This window comes from Aristolochia californica, unplaced genomic scaffold (genome assembly GCF_029961685.1).
Source record: "Aristolochia californica isolate CCGP_79_NKW_82.1479 unplaced genomic scaffold, dmAriCali1.0.hap1 SCAF_1, whole genome shotgun sequence".
NCBI classification, from domain to species: Eukaryota; Viridiplantae; Streptophyta; class Magnoliopsida; order Piperales; family Aristolochiaceae; genus Aristolochia; species Aristolochia californica.
The window spans coordinates 55,469,600-55,488,766 of record NW_027181770.1 but is presented as its reverse complement, the minus strand read 5'-3'; the positions used below and the strand labels follow the sequence as shown (position 1 = coordinate 55,488,766).

General features: G+C 39.3%; 1 protein-coding gene across 3 annotated transcripts in view; it reads right to left on the bottom strand.

Moving 5' to 3' along the window:
* Positions 1–19,167, bottom strand: part of LOC137951600 (uncharacterized) — a 56,375-nt gene that overhangs the window by 24,656 nt on the left and 12,552 nt on the right. For all 3 annotated transcript variants that reach the window (XM_068798374.1, XM_068798383.1, XM_068798387.1), the window contains exons 14-19: positions 16,569–16,631; positions 16,368–16,477; positions 8,677–8,781; positions 7,078–7,151; positions 6,391–6,466; positions 1,845–2,081 (exon numbers count right to left, since the gene is read on the bottom strand). In XM_068798374.1, the coding sequence (XP_068654475.1) occupies positions 1,845–2,081; positions 6,391–6,466; positions 7,078–7,151; positions 8,677–8,781; positions 16,368–16,477; positions 16,569–16,631 (665 nt within the window). The remainder of the gene's footprint in view (positions 1–1,844; positions 2,082–6,390; positions 6,467–7,077; positions 7,152–8,676; positions 8,782–16,367; positions 16,478–16,568; positions 16,632–19,167) is intronic.

Below are 19,167 nucleotides of genomic sequence, written 5' to 3'. Positions count from 1 at the left end.
CCAATACCAGGATTTACAAAAGAACTACCATCGAAATTCAACTCAGAGTGGAACTTCCGGAGGAGGCTCCCAACAAACCATAGAGGGAGGAGAATAGGTGCGAGACTGCCCAAAATTCAACCAATTCCTTCAAATAACAGAAATTGAAAAATAAGTAAAAACCGCAAAAAAAAAGGAACCTGTAAGAGAATTAAATGAATAGACTACTCGATAACTCCTCCCAACTGAGTGTTGAATACCCTTTGTTGAGTGGGAAAAAGTTCCACATTGAGAAATGGGAAGAAAATTTAATGAGTTATAAGGTTTGAGTAATAGGCCTTCTAGGTAGCTACTCATTTTGGGGGTGAAACCAGGCTCAATCTAACAGCAGTATTAGAACAAGATGTGTGTAGGCCGAGGCCCAGTTTGTGCTCCCCAAGTTATTTGTATGTTGTGGGCTCTATAAGGTGGAAGTCTATGCCAACATCTCAGGCCCATTATGTCTAGACATGAGAGGGGGTAGGAAAAAATCCCACATTGAGAAATAGGAAGAAAAGTTAATGAGTTAAAAGATTGAGCAATAGGCCTGAATAGAAAACCACTCACTTGAGCAGTATTTGAATCAGCAATACCCATGGCAAGCTGATTATCGAAGGCGACTCAAAGACTGTCATCAACTGGTGTTCAAAAGATAGCTCCCCTCCTTGGCGCCACCGGCCAATCACTGATTATATTGCTGATATTGAGTCATTCATTCATTGTAATTGGAACCTCGTTCCTAGATCAGTCAATTCTTTGGTTGATAAAGTGGCAAAATTCAAAACCTCCCAACAATCTCTCATTGTTTGGGAAGGCTTCCCCTCTTGTAATTTGCTCGTTTGAGCTCTCTTAATAAAATTCAGCATCATTTCAAAAAAAAAAAAAAAAAAGTGGCTAGTCATTTTGAGATAGAACCAAAATCCAAATTCAACCTCTAGAAGAGTGGCGCACATTGTTGCACTTCTGAACTCTCTTTTTCCTCTTCTCTCTTTCCTCTTTCTTCTCCATTCTACAGCTTCCATTCAATTTTATACCCTCGAAAGTCCTTGAATTCCCCTCCTACAAACTTCTATTATTTGTAATGATCTTACAATTAGTTGGAACCAAGTTTGCAGGGCTGCTAATAACCACACAATAAGCTCACTAAGGAGTGACTGATCACCAACTTTTCAGTGCCAACCCCCCTAACTCCTATATTTTGCATTTATATAGAGAGTATCATAGCAATAAGAAAATTCTAAATCAACGTAGAGAGTATCTTATTTTTGTCCTATAGCTTGAGTAGAGCAAACAAAAAGAATCTCTTATTCTCTAACATAGACAATCTTCAAACTGACCAGCAGTACCAATTTCCATATACAGCCTAAATATTTAAAAAAAAAGGTACCGCATACAATGATAAACTTATTCTATTTCAACAAAATTACAAACAGTATGAATTTGTATTGCAACAATCTCAAAAAATATGTGCAAGGTAAAATTCACCTGTCATTTTCCTTCATAAGCAATGTCATTTAAGATGACTCATCAACATGAAATCTTAAATTATAGTATTGAGATTTATTGGGAATCAACAGACATGCAGACAAAGTTCTTGGCTGAGTAGATTGGAACATCAAGTTAGCCTTTGCCTAGCAGTTCTACTGCTACATGACTTGTAAGTCATGGATTTCACAAATCGTTCACATCATTTTTGGTATTGAAACCACCAACATTAAGAAAAGGTTCACATAGTACAAGTTTTACAGGTCAACTCAATACACATGAAATACTACAAACAAATAGCACAACCAACTGATGCTAATTTTCTGTTAGAGAGGTTATACCTGAAGATCATTCTCTCCACTGTATGACATTATCGATGTCATTGCAATGCGAACAATAACATCAAGAACTTGTTTCCCTTGATTATGCTCCCCAAAGAAACTAAGTAGAGCCTTCCTGGAATGCTGCAACACATGCAAGTCTTCATATTCCTGTCCTGGAGTGCAATTATATCCTTTGCCAGCATCAAAAGGCATCAGATATGTATCAGCCCATCTGGCAAGAAACCATATTACTGCCTGCAGATAAACCACAGAAATGAATCCAATGGTTGGATAAGTATTATCCAACTATTTTTTGTAGGCAAAAATGTCCATCGGTATACAGATTTTATATGCTCTACATAGGAGAATCCCCCCACATTCATTCTGCCTTGAAAAGATCCAATGCTTATTAGCAGAGAAGAGACTTGTTAAATTCAACTAATCATTTTGGGAGGAACCGGCCCAACTTTAACAATTATTAAGAAAGCTTGAAAAGATGACTCTAGCCTTAAAACTACACGTTTTAAAATGTATGTATCTACTCTTTTGACTAAAAACATTATGATACAATTCAAGTTTATAACAGGTCAAGCAGCAGGGAGCTGCATATTCTTTCTAGTAAGCCAAAGATACTTGAAACCTTTCACGAACAAATAAACGAGAAGAAATAAAAAAAAAAAAAAGTGAAAGATGGAAAGAAAATTAAGACAGGAAGTGATTGGGTTAGTCTATTTTAAAGACAGAAAGCAGTTGAATTAGCATTGTTGACCAATGGACTCTTTTTAATAGACATTCCATTAGGAAGATTTCAATCCAAAAAGTAGATTTAATCTTCATGGAAATAGTTCTCCTACGTTCTAGTCTGTATCTCACTCTCTAAATATACACTTCTTATACAAACTAGACACTCTTTTGAGGAAACTTCTTCTTTTTCTCTTTGAATAGAAAGAATATTACTTAGAAGAGGTGGGTCCAGATTCATCCTAAAATGGCAAGCCCAGTTAGGAGACCTCTTCCTAAGTGACAAACATAGAATCGTTCTAATCCTTAATTTATGTGAGACTATTCCAAAAGGAAAAGAAAGTGAAAGAACAGCTATATATAATATTAAACCAGGATAAATAATAAGCCAGAATGCCAACAAGGCAAGGGTTGGAAGAGAGTCAATCTGCCAGCCTTAGATATCAACTGACCTTTCCAAGTGGATAACTTGCGCTGTAATTTCTCCAGAACTGGGTTTCAAAGAGCCTTATCCATCCTCGCTGAGAAGAGAGGCAGCCCCAAATAAATGCTCAGGCGAGAACCACGGGTCCAAACCCAAGCAGATTGCCATATCATTCAACTCAAACTGAAGTATATTGAAACTATATAAGGTGGTTTTCTGCCATTCAACTCAAACTGAGGTATATTGAAACTATATTGAAACTATATTGAAACTATACAAACCATTTTTATGGGTGGTCATACCCGCCCCCTTTGTATCCACCACCTGAAAGTGATTCCATCACTCTTCCATTAACCGATAACATTCTTTACACTCCAACCAGCTATTTTCAAACTGAAAAGGTTTTCTCCTCACACAATTGTTTTAGTATTCAAAAGGACGGGCCAGTGGTCAAAACAATTTCTCCAAGAACCAGGCCGAAAGCTTGCCAAAACACCTGTAGCCATCTATGGTTTGTAAAGAACCTACCGAGCCTAGATAGAACAAGGTTTAATGGGCCATTACTCCACATGCTGTTTTTTCCCAGATGTGGGAATCTCCTCAAGTTTACATGCACCAATAAAACCACAAAATCCTCTAATACAAGATATTATTCTACTACTAGTAAGGGACTTCTCATTACAAAAGCAATGGCTCTTAAATCACCTGCCAAAAAGCCAAAGATGATCCCAACAGAAAAAATTTGAGACAACTCATCCCTAAATTTGGATCTCTGCATGGGCCCATAAACTCCTCTCAAACACCAAATAATACCAACTTTTCTCCACTTGAATTTGATAGAAATCAAAAACTACCCATCCGCATGTCTTGCATCTCCAAAATTGTCTTATCCCAAATAACAAGAACACTCCCAGCAGAGCCAAACACAACAGCACAAGCCAACCAGGTTAAGGGATAAGGCATTGGTCCCTAACTAACAAATTAAACATAGTTTGCATTTTTGTTTCTTGCAAAATGATAGCTTAAGCTTTCTTCTTCTTCTTCTTCTTCTTCTTCTTCTTCTTCTTCTTCTACTACTCAATCGTTCCAAGATTATCCTTATTATCATTTCTCATCCTTCTTTTTTGAGGCAACTCCTTTGAGACTTTTCAGGCTGTTTTCAATTTTTCTTGTCATCATTTAATGAAGTTCATCATTTCCCCACGTCTTTCATCAAACTCATCCTTCTAGCTTTGAATGGATTGTAATAGTGATTTTAGTTGCTTGCCTTTACCCCCTTTAGTCTAGCAGGGCTAGCGTCTACCTTGGCTCTTTGTACAAGAATCAGTTACATCAAATTGTGGAAAGAAAAATTTATCGGCTTCAGTTTCTCCCATAGTTTCTCATGGATGAAATCTACTGGAAGTGATATGGACCACTTACATCATCTTGAAAAGAAACAGAATTTTGAGTTGACAAACCATCACTACAAGATGATATAGTATCCATTATTTGGCCCTGGATAGTTGAAGGTGGTGTTGCAAGAGGGGTATTATGTTCATCTCCTAAGTTTTTTCCAGGTATAACTGCATGAAAATGCAAATGGAGTGATGGAAAGTATAATTTGATGATCAGTTTTCACTATTGGTGTTTTATTTTTGCCAATGTCGGTAATGACATGGTCTAGTAAGGGTGGTTTAGGCATGGGTATTGAGTTGTTTTTTTCTGGTGGTAAGGTAGAGATGAATCAAGGCTACATGCTGTTGGAAGAGCAAGGTTTATGAATGTGTCAATGGAAGGATTGGTGGGGTATGTTGATGGGTGTAGGTGAGACATTTTCAGAAGTAATGGCATGTTTGGATGATGTGGGATAGTTGGGTTGATAGGAAAAGAGGAAATATTTAAGGCAGGCAGAAATTATTCGCTCAAGGGTGTCAAATATCAATTATAGGCAATAAAGTTTTGTCACTTGCCAATTGCTAGTTCTCCTCATAAATGCTAAAATTTGAATTTGAGGTTTGATCACCATCATGAATGTTGCAGCTTGAATTTTGAATTTAATTTCCTTTCATGATGAGATGCACCAGTAGGTCAGTCTGGTCACTATCCACCAAGGTGAATTGGGTAACAAAACAATTCACCACAGGGTTCGTCTCTATGCACCTCCAAAGATTAAATTCTTCATGTGGAGCGCTTGCCAAAGTAAGATTCTCACGGTAGATGTGCTTAGAAGAAGGGGTCACCCATCTATCGATCCCCTGTGTCCTTTTTGCAATGCTGAGGCTGAATCCACCAGTCATATTCTGCTACAGTGCCTATTCTCATGGAATGTGTGAACCTCTGTCCTATGCAAGTTGGGGTTGCAATTCTGTATATCAGCTAATCTGATCTCTTTCAGCAAATCAATCATTGGCTATCCTCTTCCTGGTCTTGGCAAAGTGATGATCTCCAACTGTGTCAGTTTCATACCATGGGGGCTTTGGAATAAACGTAACCGAAGGCGTTTCGATGCTAAAAGTGAATCAAAGGTAAGAGTAGCGAAAAGGGTGTCGGGGCAAATCTCTACGTGGCTTCTGACTAAGAAGTCATTTTCCTCCTTCAAGGGTACCTCTATCCGTGATAGCTAGAGCAATCTGGCAAAGATGCACTTTGGGACCAAGGTTCAAGTCATGCAGGAGTGGACTTCCCCGGAAGTTGGTTACCTAAAGTTGAATTTTGATGGCTCTTCTCTCAGCGGTCTGGGGATCGCTGGTTTTGGGGGAGTTATTTCGGATCCATCTGACAACAATGAATATTCCCAAATCTGTTTTTTTGAATAATAAGAATTATATTGAGAGAAAATACTCCAAATCTTATCGGGTCGTATGTTGTGTTAACGACTAATTGCTCTATAGTAGGGTTTCACCCTCTGCCTCAACCAATAAAATCCCTAATCAATGCTATTACCTAGTGAAGGATCTTTTGTTTTGATTACTCATGCCTTTATTGTGTCTGTTTTGCACATGATTTATCTACTGGAGATCGTTCCAGTAATATGCTATTGCAGCTATTCATGCAGTGAAAAAATTTAATTTGCAACAATCCTATTTTCAAAAAGGTTTAAACCTGTGATAGGGTCTTTGACTCAATGGCCATATAAGAGATTTTCTAGCATGAAATCATGGGTTCAAGTCTCACAAGGCTATAGTGTTCAACATTAAAAAAATAAAAAATATGCAAAAAGAGGTTAAATTCGTTTCTTCAAGGTCTTAGATTTCTTTGATCATTGCAGAATATATCTCACATCCTATATAAAACATAATCATCATAACAACAATTAAAGATGACATGCAAACTTCTTTCATAACAAACTGGAACATGACATTTTATTGGAAAACTGATTGAATCAAAAGAAAAGAATTTTATTTTGTAACAAGTTACCTCCATCAGCCGAGGAGTAAAATATGCCAACCTCAAATCCGAGTCTTGACACAGCCCACAAAAACTAATGATTGAGCTGCATTCAACATCAACAGGTGTTCAGAATTAGTTTTAAGACATAAATTTTAGATTTAGTGCTCTAGTTCAGCAATTTCATAGAGAAGTAAATTCAACTGAGGAATAAAATTTTGACGCAATATTTTTTTAAATATCGTTAATAATATATCAAGGGATTATTATATGTACTCATATACACACACTTTTACATATAGAGTATAACAGTACACCTCTTGCGAAGAGTTTACTGTGATCTAGTATTTAGTATGGGAAATCAACAGTATTTTAAATTGACTGCAGCACATAGGTGGAGAGCACCCTTTTTTAATATGGTGATTCATTAAATAACAAGGAAGATACAGAGGGGTAGAGGAAAGCCCTCAAGCTCCATCGGAGAAGAACTCTCTGGCTAATAATCTAGTCCTTGTTACACTTGATTTTGCTAGGCCATCAGCAATATGATTCGCTGATTTTATAATATGAACAGGAAAAAACTAAATGTACCCCCTAAACACAACTTGGTGTATACCCAGCATCACATACAGATTCTCTGAAGAAATTATCTACAGGAAAGTTTTCCTACTTACTCATCACCTCAATTCTAAGTGAAATGTGCAACAGTTGCCTTACCAAGAAAGTACAACTATAGGATGTTGTCCTGCTTCTGTAAAAGAGGGAAACTGATCCTGTAATGCCTCAGGCACCTTACAAGCACAAAATTGAGCATTTATTATCCATGAAAAGTTATAGAATAACTGAAACAGTTTGAACTATTTGTTCATGAAGAATAGGTACTGATTGAGCCAAAATAAACTTACAGTTATGCGATTAAAATAGAGAGTTTTTAAAAAAAAAAAAAAAAGGGAATGCTAATTTTAGTTAAAAAATAAAAAATCTACCTAGCTTTTAAATTCCTATACTATTATCCTGGTAAAAAGGTTATAATTCATAATGGATCTCAATATCAAAATGTCTTTTTCACCTATGCATTTCAGATTGAACTAGTAATATGAGATGAACTATGTCAACTGAAATGACAGACTATGATATGCCAAAATACCATGCACATGCAATAGATACAAATTGAAGGTACCGAAAAGAAGGTTAAAGCAAAGTCTTCAGCCAGTCAGTTAAAAGGAAAAACTACACATAATCTTAACACGTCAACAAAAAGTGACAAAAAGATTTTTGAACTAAAAATAAGGCCAAATGAAACCTAGTTCCTGTAATATACAAAACTAGGAAACTGAAATTTAGGGAGGTGACATGAGAAGCTTTTGTACAGATTCATAAACTTGAACCATAAGATTAGTCAGCAGTGGCCTTGAATTCAGAAGGAGATAGCCCTTTCAGTTGACAGAATTCTACAGATTCATTGACTGTTACATTCTACAGTTGATAGAACTCCCAACACTCCTTGCAGGTAAGGAGGTCTATAAGGATCACTGGAGAAGATGTACTGACAACAAAACAAAGAGAAGATACAAAGAACAATGGATAACAACCAAATCCAAATTAAAGAGTATGAAAGAAATTATTCTACCAGAAAGGAATTTCTGCAACAGAATACTGTTGGGAGACTCCACTACCAGCCAACAAATTGGCAAGGTGGTTGGCATTACTAGGGGAGCAAGCTCCGGGAAATGGTAAGAAGTCTACATATTCACTTAAGGCATCTCATGAGATTTTTGTGAAACAACAAAGCAACTACATGCAAACAGGACCATTTCATGACAAAATGTGAAGTCTGATGATTTCTTTGACCCCCTCCTCTATATTAGTGAATCCCACCAAGTACCCCTTCAGACCTCTGCAAGCCCCTGGATAATCAGTTGCACAAACATCCTCTACAAAAGTAAAACCTACAACAGACAATTTAGCTAACCTGGTCTAATAAAATTGCTCACTCTAAGATACCAGCTCCTCCACATACTATTTTGTTACTCATTCTCTTTATTTTATTCTGTTATTTCTTATCTTCATTTTTTTTTTCTTCACTTTATTTTCATCTCATCCTCATGGTGTTATGTTTCTTATTTAAATCAGTAACCGTTAATAAATTCTCAGTCAATACTCCAAATGTACACAAACAGATCCACAAGTGCAGAGATAGAGAGAATTTAATATGCCACTTTTGATGCTACAGAAGGATATCTTCCATCAGACACGAGTCGATTGTTTGTTTATATAGAAATTCTATCAGGAGAAATTAAGCACTAAAATGGATACCACTGGTGTTTCTCCTTCTGCCTTGTCTGCAACCACATGCCCAGTCATCAATAGAAGCCAGTAAAGTTCCTCCAGGAGGCGTGTGGGATCAGCATTTCCCCTGCTCTGTGGAAAGCTCAAGAAAGGAGTAAAGTTGATGCAAGAATCAAAAACATTTAGAAGCATTCCAATCAGCCTCACATAAACCCAAAGCCACAGATCAACAAAGTGACAAGATGGGAAGCCACTGATTTGCAAGTAAATGCCAGAAAGAGAATAATCGATTTCCAGATGTATTGCAAAACATCCCTCATAAAATAAAATAAAAAAGAGTATTGCAAAACAAATAAGGTCAAGTGACACCAAAAATATTCTTCAAGTGTATAAGATGTGTTTGATGAATATCAGTTTGGTATAGTGGGGCTGGAGGCTGGATCTTTAAGTCCCCACGGTGGCCATTAAGCCAAAGGCCTAATCCACTACAATCCATACCGTTTAAGTGTTGCAAACAAGGGTAGTTTACTTTTGCAGTCTGCTTTCATAAAAGTTCCTAGAAATTATAAGTTGACTTAATTTTCTTAGTTTTCTAGGGAAATACTTTGGCATTGAATCTTATTTCCTAGGACGTAATAGGGAGCAGGTACATTATTGTAATTTTACTTTAGTTTAATCATCCTAAATTCTAAGCTATCCCAAACTATTCTCACATCAAATCGTCTCTTTTTCATTTTCCTCTTTCTTCTCTTCTCTCTCATGCTCTCTTTTCTCTTCTTGTCTTCACACTTCTACGTACTGCTAAGCATGGTAACAAAGCAGCAATGATCTTGAGATGGAGAGAAAAAAAAAGAAAAAGAAAAAGAAGAAAAAGAGTTTTCTGCATCAGAGATGGAAGTCTAATCATTAATTCCAAATTTCGTTAGATAAGTTTCATGGGTTCTAGTTTTAAGCTCATGGAGGGGGACTAAAAGAATGTTATTTCTTGAACCTGTGGGGACACTTCTCCCCTACGAAGGTGAGGGAATAAGAATCCAATTTCATGTGAGGCGTGGGAATAAGATTAGTTTCTAGTTGGATCCAACAATTGATGAGGTTCCTTCATCTCATTCATTTCCTCACTTGCTCTGTTTAGTAGTAGACCCTCGAGTAACTGTAGAGAACTTTTTTATGGAAGAAAGTTGAGATTTTGACCCATGATAGGTGTATCAGATTCTCCACATGTTTCAGGGACCTCAAAATCTGATAAGTATCAGGCATATTGACCGAGCCATCACCCTGTATCAGCAGATACAGGGTGTACTGGATGGGCCAAAATCTGATGCATGATACAAATCGACAAAACACCTATCCATGATTTCAACTCTAAGAAAGGCTTGCATAATAATTAGTTAAATGAGACAATTTATCTCTTTTCTTTATTGAAGTCTCATTTTATGTTGCTAGTGGTGAAGATAAGCTTATTAAAACTTGATAATTCTGATTTTTAATCCATTGTTTTATGCTTGGTTTTTCTCTCCTCAGGTGTGTAATAATCCTTCCTCTGCCTTAGTTTGGGGCAGTCCTACTCTGCTTAAGGTTCAATGTTTCATGTAGTGTGCTTCTGAAGATGAGATTCTAACTACAGATCAGACTTCTCGTTGTGGTTAGTAAGTGTCAGACATTAGGTGTATGTTTTGTTTACAAATGGATGAATCAGTTGATCATATTTTTTTGCATTGCCCCTTTACCTTCATGTTTTTCTTCATCTTTTCTGAATATGTTGCTTCAATCTTCCACAAGAGACTTGTCTAAGTATGAAAAAGTGGGTAGCAGCTTTTTACACAATCTTCTCAGCTTTCTGAAAGGAAAGAATCTCTCATACTTCTGATGATAAATCACGCTCAATCTGAGTATGGTAGAGCATACGACTCATTATATACAATTTTGGGTTAGGAAATTTCCATCTTTCCATAATTATTCTAGTGGCATTTTGAGGTTACACTAGAAAGATTTAGTTTCTTTTGTTGACTCTCATCCGGAAGGGTAGCTAAAATTGAAGTTTGATGGAAGTTCAGAACGAAATCCAGGTCCTATGAAAGGTGACAGCATTTTCCATGATGTTTTAAGGACAAATTGTGGGTTTATATGTTGCATGTTTTAGAGTTTGTGATTCCTCGGAGGTCATTCTCCATGCTTACATTGTGTGGTGAGGTTATTTAGGTAAAAGTATTTCTTCCTTCGTTGTTGAGAGAAATTCTTGAGTGGTCATTGCATGTGTTCTTTGAGAAAACCTCTTTTGTGGCAATTTTGGTCAGTTTATGATGAAACAATCTCTCTTTTATGTGATGATCTTTTTTCTTAAGGTAAAATTTTATTAAGAAAAAACATTAAAAAAATACAAACAAAGCCCCCATAAAGGGGGAGAGCCCAAATACGGCTAAGACAATCTAAATCAAGAGACAATCTGAATAAATTGACAACAATTTCATCTTTGGGCATGACCCATTCTTGCAAAATGATCAGCGAGGGAATTGGCATCTCGGTGAGGGAGCATGCGAGTGGCACACCAGGTCAACCGATTCAGGGTGATCCAAGTTATTGGGTTGGCAACCGACGCCCAAACGGTTTCCGGTAAGAGAGGTAACATTGTCATCATCTCCGATGTGCTCGCCGAAAGTAACACAGATCTAGAAAAAAACTTGTCCAACATCCAACCGTAGTAACATTGTCATCATCTCCGATGTGCTCGCCGAAAGTAACACGGATCCAGAATATTTCCCGGAGTGTTCATGGTTTGGTTTGATGAACAAACAGGCAAAATCAGGCCTACGATGGTTTGCAGTACAATCATCAATCCGAATAAGAGAGCCAGAGTGATCGACGACAAGCCGAAAGACTCCCACATACCAAAGTTCTGGTGGAAGGCCACTAACCAGCAACCATTGGCCAAAATTGCCGCTGCAAGAGGATGGGGACCAGTGACGAACAAAGAAGATGAAATCCGAGGGGGGAGTTGAGTAACCATCCAACGGTCCCCATGTGATCGGAAAGAGACCAACCATTTACCCGGACGCAGAAAAGAGCATTGTGGCAAATATCTAAATCTTAGGTACCGGAAAAGCCTGTCAAATAGACGAGCATCATCAATGGCTCGGATGTCCAAATAAATAACGACAACATAGGCCAGTCGTTCAAGTTTGGAGGTAAGCAAGTGTGGAGGTATCGGGATAGTAGGTTGGTCCCAGGCAGGAGCATGTTCGGAATGGTTTCGTAGAGAGGATGAGCAAATGCAGGTACCAATGGGAAGTTTTGGGGGCTGAATTTTCGGGCTAGAAAGGAGGGGAAAGTTGACAGAGGGGACTGGGGCTTGGCTTGTGTCGACGTTGGGATGATGTGTTGTAAACATTGAAGAAATTGGGACCAGCCAAAGTTTGAATTTGTGGCTTTCGAAACGGTGACGTGCGTCGTGGTGATGTGGTCCCGGTATTGAGTTATGCGGTAGACTCTAGTATTGTTCCGACAAATGACGAGGAAGCAAAAACACCAAGGTCCAGATCAGAGTTACTTGGACCTTGGCGAGACGTCTGACTTGAGTCTAGTGGCTTCAGAGAACTGCTCCATTAAAGCCTCGCACGTTGCTATCAGAATAGTGATGAAAACCCTCTTCAACCCAATCTTCATCATCATCGAAACGTAAGGAGTAGCTTGGAGAGCCACACGAGTTATAGAAAAACTGGTAGGTCCAAAGCTGAAACGAAAGGGTGTCGCGGGAAGCGTCACTAAGTCGCTTGGTGGTCATCGTCAAGTCAATCGTTAGCGGAGCGTGGTCCATGCAACAGGAGTCTCTTCTTCTTCTTTGGTGGTCCTCGGAATGTCGGTCGAAATGCTCCGTCGGAAGCACCCTCCTGCATCATCGTCATTCCAGTGATGGCCTGAGGTCGGAGCTCGAGTCAGTCTTCTTCTTTCATCGCATCTTCTATCGTGATTTCCTTCATCGCATCGATGAGGAATATCTTGCAGCATCATCGGGCTTTATCCCCGAGACCGACAAGAAGGGCACCGGCGGCAGCCTTCGTGATCAGGAACGGGGTCTGCTTCTCTCGTCTCAATGCTCACCTCTCATAGCTCTCTAAGGCCCTTGGTCGATGTCACTGATCTCCCACAGAAAGGCAGCCTACCTTTCATTCGATTGGCCGAATTTTTCTTGGGCCCAAGATTTGATTTGCCCTTTTAGAAGCTTAAGCTTGAGGAGGAAAGCACAAGGATGCGACCATTTAGTGCCAATGAGCGGCTTAAAGTCTTCATCCTACAGCCAAACCACATCAAGGGGAAAAGGAGGAGGTCCCCAAGCAAGTCCTTCACAATCCATGAGGATTGGCAAGTGGTCAAAGGTATGTTTTTGTAAAATAAAGGAAGAGGAATGAGAATGTTAAATTGGATCCAAGGCCCTATCCCAAAATGACTAGTCAACTTAGGAAACCTCTTTCCCAACTAATAAACTCAAGATCTTTGTACTCATTAATTCATGTGGGACTATTCTTTAACAGAGATAATAGAGATAGACAATCAGAGAAAGCTAAGTACCTGTCAAGCTTCGCAAGAATTGGCTGAGTTTAGTGGTTAGACCGCGTGAATTGTCCTCCAACTAGGGGAATGTCTTTCAAACCAGAATCAGTGATGAATTCATTTAACTTCCGCATGGTGGTAGATACTATAGATGCACCGGTGGATTTTTCAGTAGCAAATCTAGTGGCGCAGAAGTCACCACTAATGAGCCAAGAAAGATTCCAAGCATCATTCATTAACTTGAGCTCATCCCAAAGTTCGTTCCTCTAATCATACAAGGTAGGGTCATAGACTCCGCAAAATGCCTAGGTAATAGTCTCTACGATTTTTAAATCTATCATGGATTGTGAATTCTCCTTTCGAGATATCAATGGCGTTTAGGAGGTAGGATCCCAAATAAGAAAGAATAACTCCTACACTACCAATCGAATTAACTGCTTCTCACTTCCAATCCCTAAAGCCAGTGATGTCCTTGATGATGCCCAACTGGGTGGAGCTGAGTTTGGTGTCCCATACGGAGATGAGTTGAGGCTTGTATTGGCAAAAAAGATCATGGATCACCACCCTTTTTTGTTGTGAACCAAGACTATGGACATTCCAAGACAGAATCGTCATGAATAAACTAGGGGAGTGCTGGGAATTACTGGGTGTGCCATAGGCTCACAATGGGCTACCAGCAATTTCTTCACTTCTACTATGCACATCCCAACCTCAATTGCCATGCTAACATTTTTTTCCCTAAAGATGTCATTCAGGTTTGAAATGTTTGGCTGGATAATCTGAATCGAAGGAACTTCCAAGACTTCTTCAATGACTAGAATGGATTCTCTACAATTGGGGAGCACATTAGGATCAACTACAACGATGGGATCATGGAGGGCCTCCTAGTTCTTAAAGATTAAAGAGGTCTCCCCCAATCTAAGCAATTTGGCTGACAGATAAATTAGTTCCTATTGTGGGGGGAGGGGAGGTTGTCAATAATCATATGCATTCATCTAAAAGTGGATGCAACAGGTTTTGCATCCAAATTAGCACTGATCAATGGCCTTTGCTGAGTATAAATTTGGGTGATCTAAGGTTGATCTACAACGATGCTGCAAGGAATAATTTGGTTATGGTTAGAGGTAATAACCTGGTAATGGTCCAGCTTACCTAGGTGCAGGAGTTTTCTCCAAAGGTGTTATGGTCATATGAAGGTTCCAAAGTGTCCTCTAGAAAGCCATCATCAGGTGCTTCCTTAGGATCCTCCTGAAAACTACGAAAGTCATTAGGAGCAAAAGAGCTTTGTAGTTCTCGGGAAAAGTTGGAGTCGTCACACGATTTCTAGGATGTCTATTGTCATCATTACAGCTGGCATCCAGGTTTGTCCTTCCAAGTTGGGGTCCATTGCTAGGGACCAAGTTGAGCATCTCATGTGCTTCTCCCCAAGTGTAGAATTATAGCCAAAACTTTGAATTTGAATTTCAAAGTCACTCAAACTTGATTGTTGACAAGCCACCCACAACGTGGCATGGTCGATAGGGTGAACAGAACTCTGACTCAATGGATCCCAGTTGCAAAGAGAGTCAACTCAGTGATCGCTACCGAGTTAGGTTGAGGTCGAAGAGAACCGCTTTCATCAATATCTTGTCACCGTCTAGCAATCAGCCGGGAGGATAGCCGCTTTATACACACTATACAGTAATTTTGCTTGCTTCGATCCCACATTCTTTGAGTCGAACATTGGGTCTAGTATGATCTTCAATATCGCTTGATCAAGGCTTTGTGTCTCAACAACATCAGGATCCAATTCAATCAAAGTACCTACAGTCTCAGTGATAACCCTAAGGGAGTTGTTACCCCAGAGCTTGATGGGGAGCCCCATTCCTAAATTGTCGGCTGCGAAGTAAGATCTTTCAAATTTTTCACCAAATAGAAGGGTAGGAGCGGGGTATCTAGATTTGTTTCACCGAGTAGGGAAACATCGGAAGGCAAGAGCCGATCCAAGATCTAGCATTGTGTGTTGAGGCACTTATGCGAATCAAGCCCCAGACTACCGTGGACAGGTAGCATAAGGCAAGCAATACACCTTCTATCTCGGGTTTCATAGAGCTCGAGAATATCGATACTATGCTTCAACATTGGTCGAATCGCCCATTGGCCAGTCCAAATTTTCGTCTAGGCTTATTCCTCCTGGATTTTCAGAACTAGGTCACAACCGATTCTAAAGCAATGAGGAGGATCTTCATGTAGCCTGTGGAGGAGGCAGGCTTGGTAAAGATCTTCAAGGCTTCCCTACTTCCCAAGAGGGATACCTTTGATTTAAGATCTCCTAGAACTTCTTAAAAACCGGAATGTGGGCAAGTATGGTCGATTTCTACTTCTTCTCCCATGGACCTCTACCCCATCTCTACACCTTGAACGAGCAAAACATTGGTGAAAGTTATGGCCTGACCGATTCGCCCATGAATGTTCAAAGGTCGAAGATGCCCCCATTGTCATCCAATCTTGTCACCAAGAGTAAAATGTCGCACAGCATCTCCTATTTGTGAAGTGCATGTCACTTCTCGGTCTTCCTTGCAAATTGTCGATCACTCTCGCACTATCCTCGAACTCACTCTCAATCACCCTCCCCTCACTGTCACTCTACCGATGACATTGAATTCCTCTCGGATTTGAGTTGTTTTAGCTGTTCACTTCAAAATAATCTAAATTTTACTGCCATTGTCATTCCTTTGAAGATTCCAATCCTTGGAGGAATTTGGAAGTGAAAAGGAGTTGTAGGAAGCATCTAGATGGACACAACGATCACAAAAGGAAGCCTCAGTCAAATTCTCTTTCTAAAAACTCCTGCTGTTTATGTGATGATTTTCAATTTGAGTGGTCACATACTGTTAGATGTGCAAAGGGAATAGCTGATTCACTAGCTAGAAAAGGAGTTGACTTGGCACATCTCGTGGTAAGTAATACTTATCCGATTGATCCAAATTTGTCGTATTCTGTTGGTTTTCTTCTTCTATTAGCTAAACCCCGTGAGTTTGCTTGCATAGACTTTGTGATCTGTATTTTCCTCTATTTAGTAGATTTTTCCAATATTTTCAAAAATTAAAAATAAAAATAAGCCAATCTGTTTTCCACATTAGACCAGAATAAATAACAGAAAAAGCAAAAGAGCAAAATTAGCATAGAACCTGATGAAGCAGAGAATACCGCTCAGAAAATAGTCTTATGAGCAAAGGAATGGTAGCATCAGCCGCTGCACGTGCAATAAGAGCATATGAGCTTAACCTTTCATCTCTTGCTGCAAAATGCAAACATTAAGCTATGGTCAAGGTCATCGTCACCGAAAAAGCAAGGGTGACCCAATGAGACTTTAGAAATCAGTTAAATACCTGATACAGAGGCATGAAAGTGCTCCAAGTCATCTCCATCATCAAAAGCAGAATCAGATGCAGCTTCATAATAAAAATATCAAATCTCAGAACCAATTTCATTCAAAGAAAATCCTAATTAAAATTTTGAAATGAGAACAACAGATATAAAAGACAACCTTACTTGAACAGGATCTGTTCTATAGGATCATACAACTAGTGTTTTTAGCACTTTACAATCCAATAAATTGGTAAGTTGGCATGATATTTTCCATGCAAGTGTTTGGTCTCCATGTTAAATCCTCCTTCCAACAAAAAACTTTGTCCTTTAGGACAAAATTGTCAGAGCTAGGTGGTTCCAGTCCACCTGGGTTAGGTTCCATCCGCCCCTGGTCCACTGATGGGTTAGGTATTTGGCTTTCCACACCTTAAAACAGCTAGTCTTTTCGGATTGTATTGGCTAGGTATCTGACTAAGAACTCTGAAGTTAAGCGAGCCTGGGCGAGAGTAGTCCTAGGATGGGTGACCTCCTGGGAAGTTGCTAGGCGTTTGACAAAAATACCTTTTTCACAATTTGTGTAGCTCTCTATCTTAAAGCTTTTTCAGCACCTTGAAGTAGTTATCGAGAACCAATGGGCGCAATTTGCCTCCTTTTTTGGAGCCCGGCCTGTCTGCATTCAGCATTGGCTTCCGCCTCCCTCAGGCCTCATCAAGCTCAACTTCAATGGTAGCTCCCTCAAGAATCCAGTTCCTGCGGGCTTTGGCGGTATTTTTAGATCCAACTCAAGAGATTTCCTTCCCTCCTTCGTTAGCCCTTTGGGTGCCGACCATGCTCCCTAGGCCGAGCTATCAGCACTTCTTCATGGCCTAAGGATTTTCAAATCCGGTTTCCAGGGTAGGCTGATTGCTGAAGGAGATTCCCTCATCGTCATCAATTGTTGCAAGAAGCAACCCTCCCCCCTTGGCGTCTTCGAAATCTTTACTTTGACGTTATGGACCTTGCGTCCATCATACCTTCTTGGTCCCATGTCTTCAGATCAGCCAATTGTTTGGTGCACTCCCTCGCCGAGGAGTGTCTCTCCAACCCCTAGTTAGGGACTCTCCCCTTCAGGCCTTGTAATCCTTTTGGCCTTGTGCCTTAATAAAAGCACCTCTTTAAAAAAGAACAAACAAATAGATATAAAAGAAAAGTTGAAGAATGCTTTAAGAGAGACATTTGGCAAACAAAAAAGAAAAGAAATATCTCATCAAATCCACTTTAGCCAGCATTCCAAATTAAATCCTCTCACTCCTCCCTTGCCCCATGTTGGTGGCCTAGAAGAGGAAAGCTCTCGATCAAAATTTCCAACGGAAAGGGATGGCTGATACCTTCAGATTCAGCTTAGTTAACTAGGACGGGGTCTATCAATCAAAAAGATAGATGACGTCTGGCCATTTGAAAGATCAAGTACTTAAATTAGGCCCTCCTTATGAAATGGCTTTGGCATTTTGAACCAGTATTTGGAGATCAATTATCTCAGCCAAATACAACATACAGGTAAATGCTAATTTCCCTCAATGCGTGGCACTAGAAACTCTTCTTACATCTTGGAATCCATTTGTTCCCTGATTTTACAAGATACACAAAGTTGGGTGTTAGATGGGGCCCAATATTTAGCTATGGATGATCTCTGATTGGGTAATCAGACACTCTATACCAACTTTCCACAAGTTTACAAGCTCATCCGAAACAAGAAGATCATAATTTGTTAGGCTTTCTACCCGGCCACAGGTAGAAGCTGCAATCTCGATCTCAAAGGTAGGCCTATAAACGGGTAAAGCACGTAATGGGTATTCCGTTACCTGTTCCATTTACCTTAACTTTGTTCCATTACCCATTCACCCGAATGGATAACAACTTATTCTATATCTGATTTTCTTAAACAGGTAAGTACATGATAATAAATAGATGAAAATATTTAAAAAATTAAAATTAAACTACAGCATCACATAAGATTCATACAAAAACTAAAAAATATTATAAAACAAAAATTAATAAAACGTCTTTATAATATTAAAAAAATAGTCTATTATCCTCTACTCTCCCCCTTCTTCTAAGCTGGATATATATTATATAGAACCCATGTAAATGGGTAATCGGGTGTGCAAAACCTATTATCCATATCCATTTTGTTTATAAACGGATGACGGTAATCAAGCAAATTGACTCGAATTCATAAACACATAAAAATTTTTCTTCCTATCCTTTTATTATTTAACGAGTAAAGTGTGTGGTTAGGTAATTGGGTAAAATTGTCACCCCTACTCAGAAGGTCTTTTTTTACCACGAAAATCAGGTAGAAGGTATCCCTCCTAGATAGGCTCAAAGGCATATACATTAAAGCTTCTAGGGACGACTGCATCATTTGGATTGGGACTCCTATGGGGCACTTCACTGTTGCCTCGGGTTAGTACCTCCTTTCTAGCCAGGTCTCCGACTCCATTGCCACTGCTGCCCTCGCCTGGAGGCTCTTGGCACCACACAAGGTGAAACAAAGGCTTCTCACTTGCTATTAGTTGCAGTGTCGTCCATGCCCTTCCTTTCCAGTAAATTTTGTTTTACTAATCTTGAACAAATTGA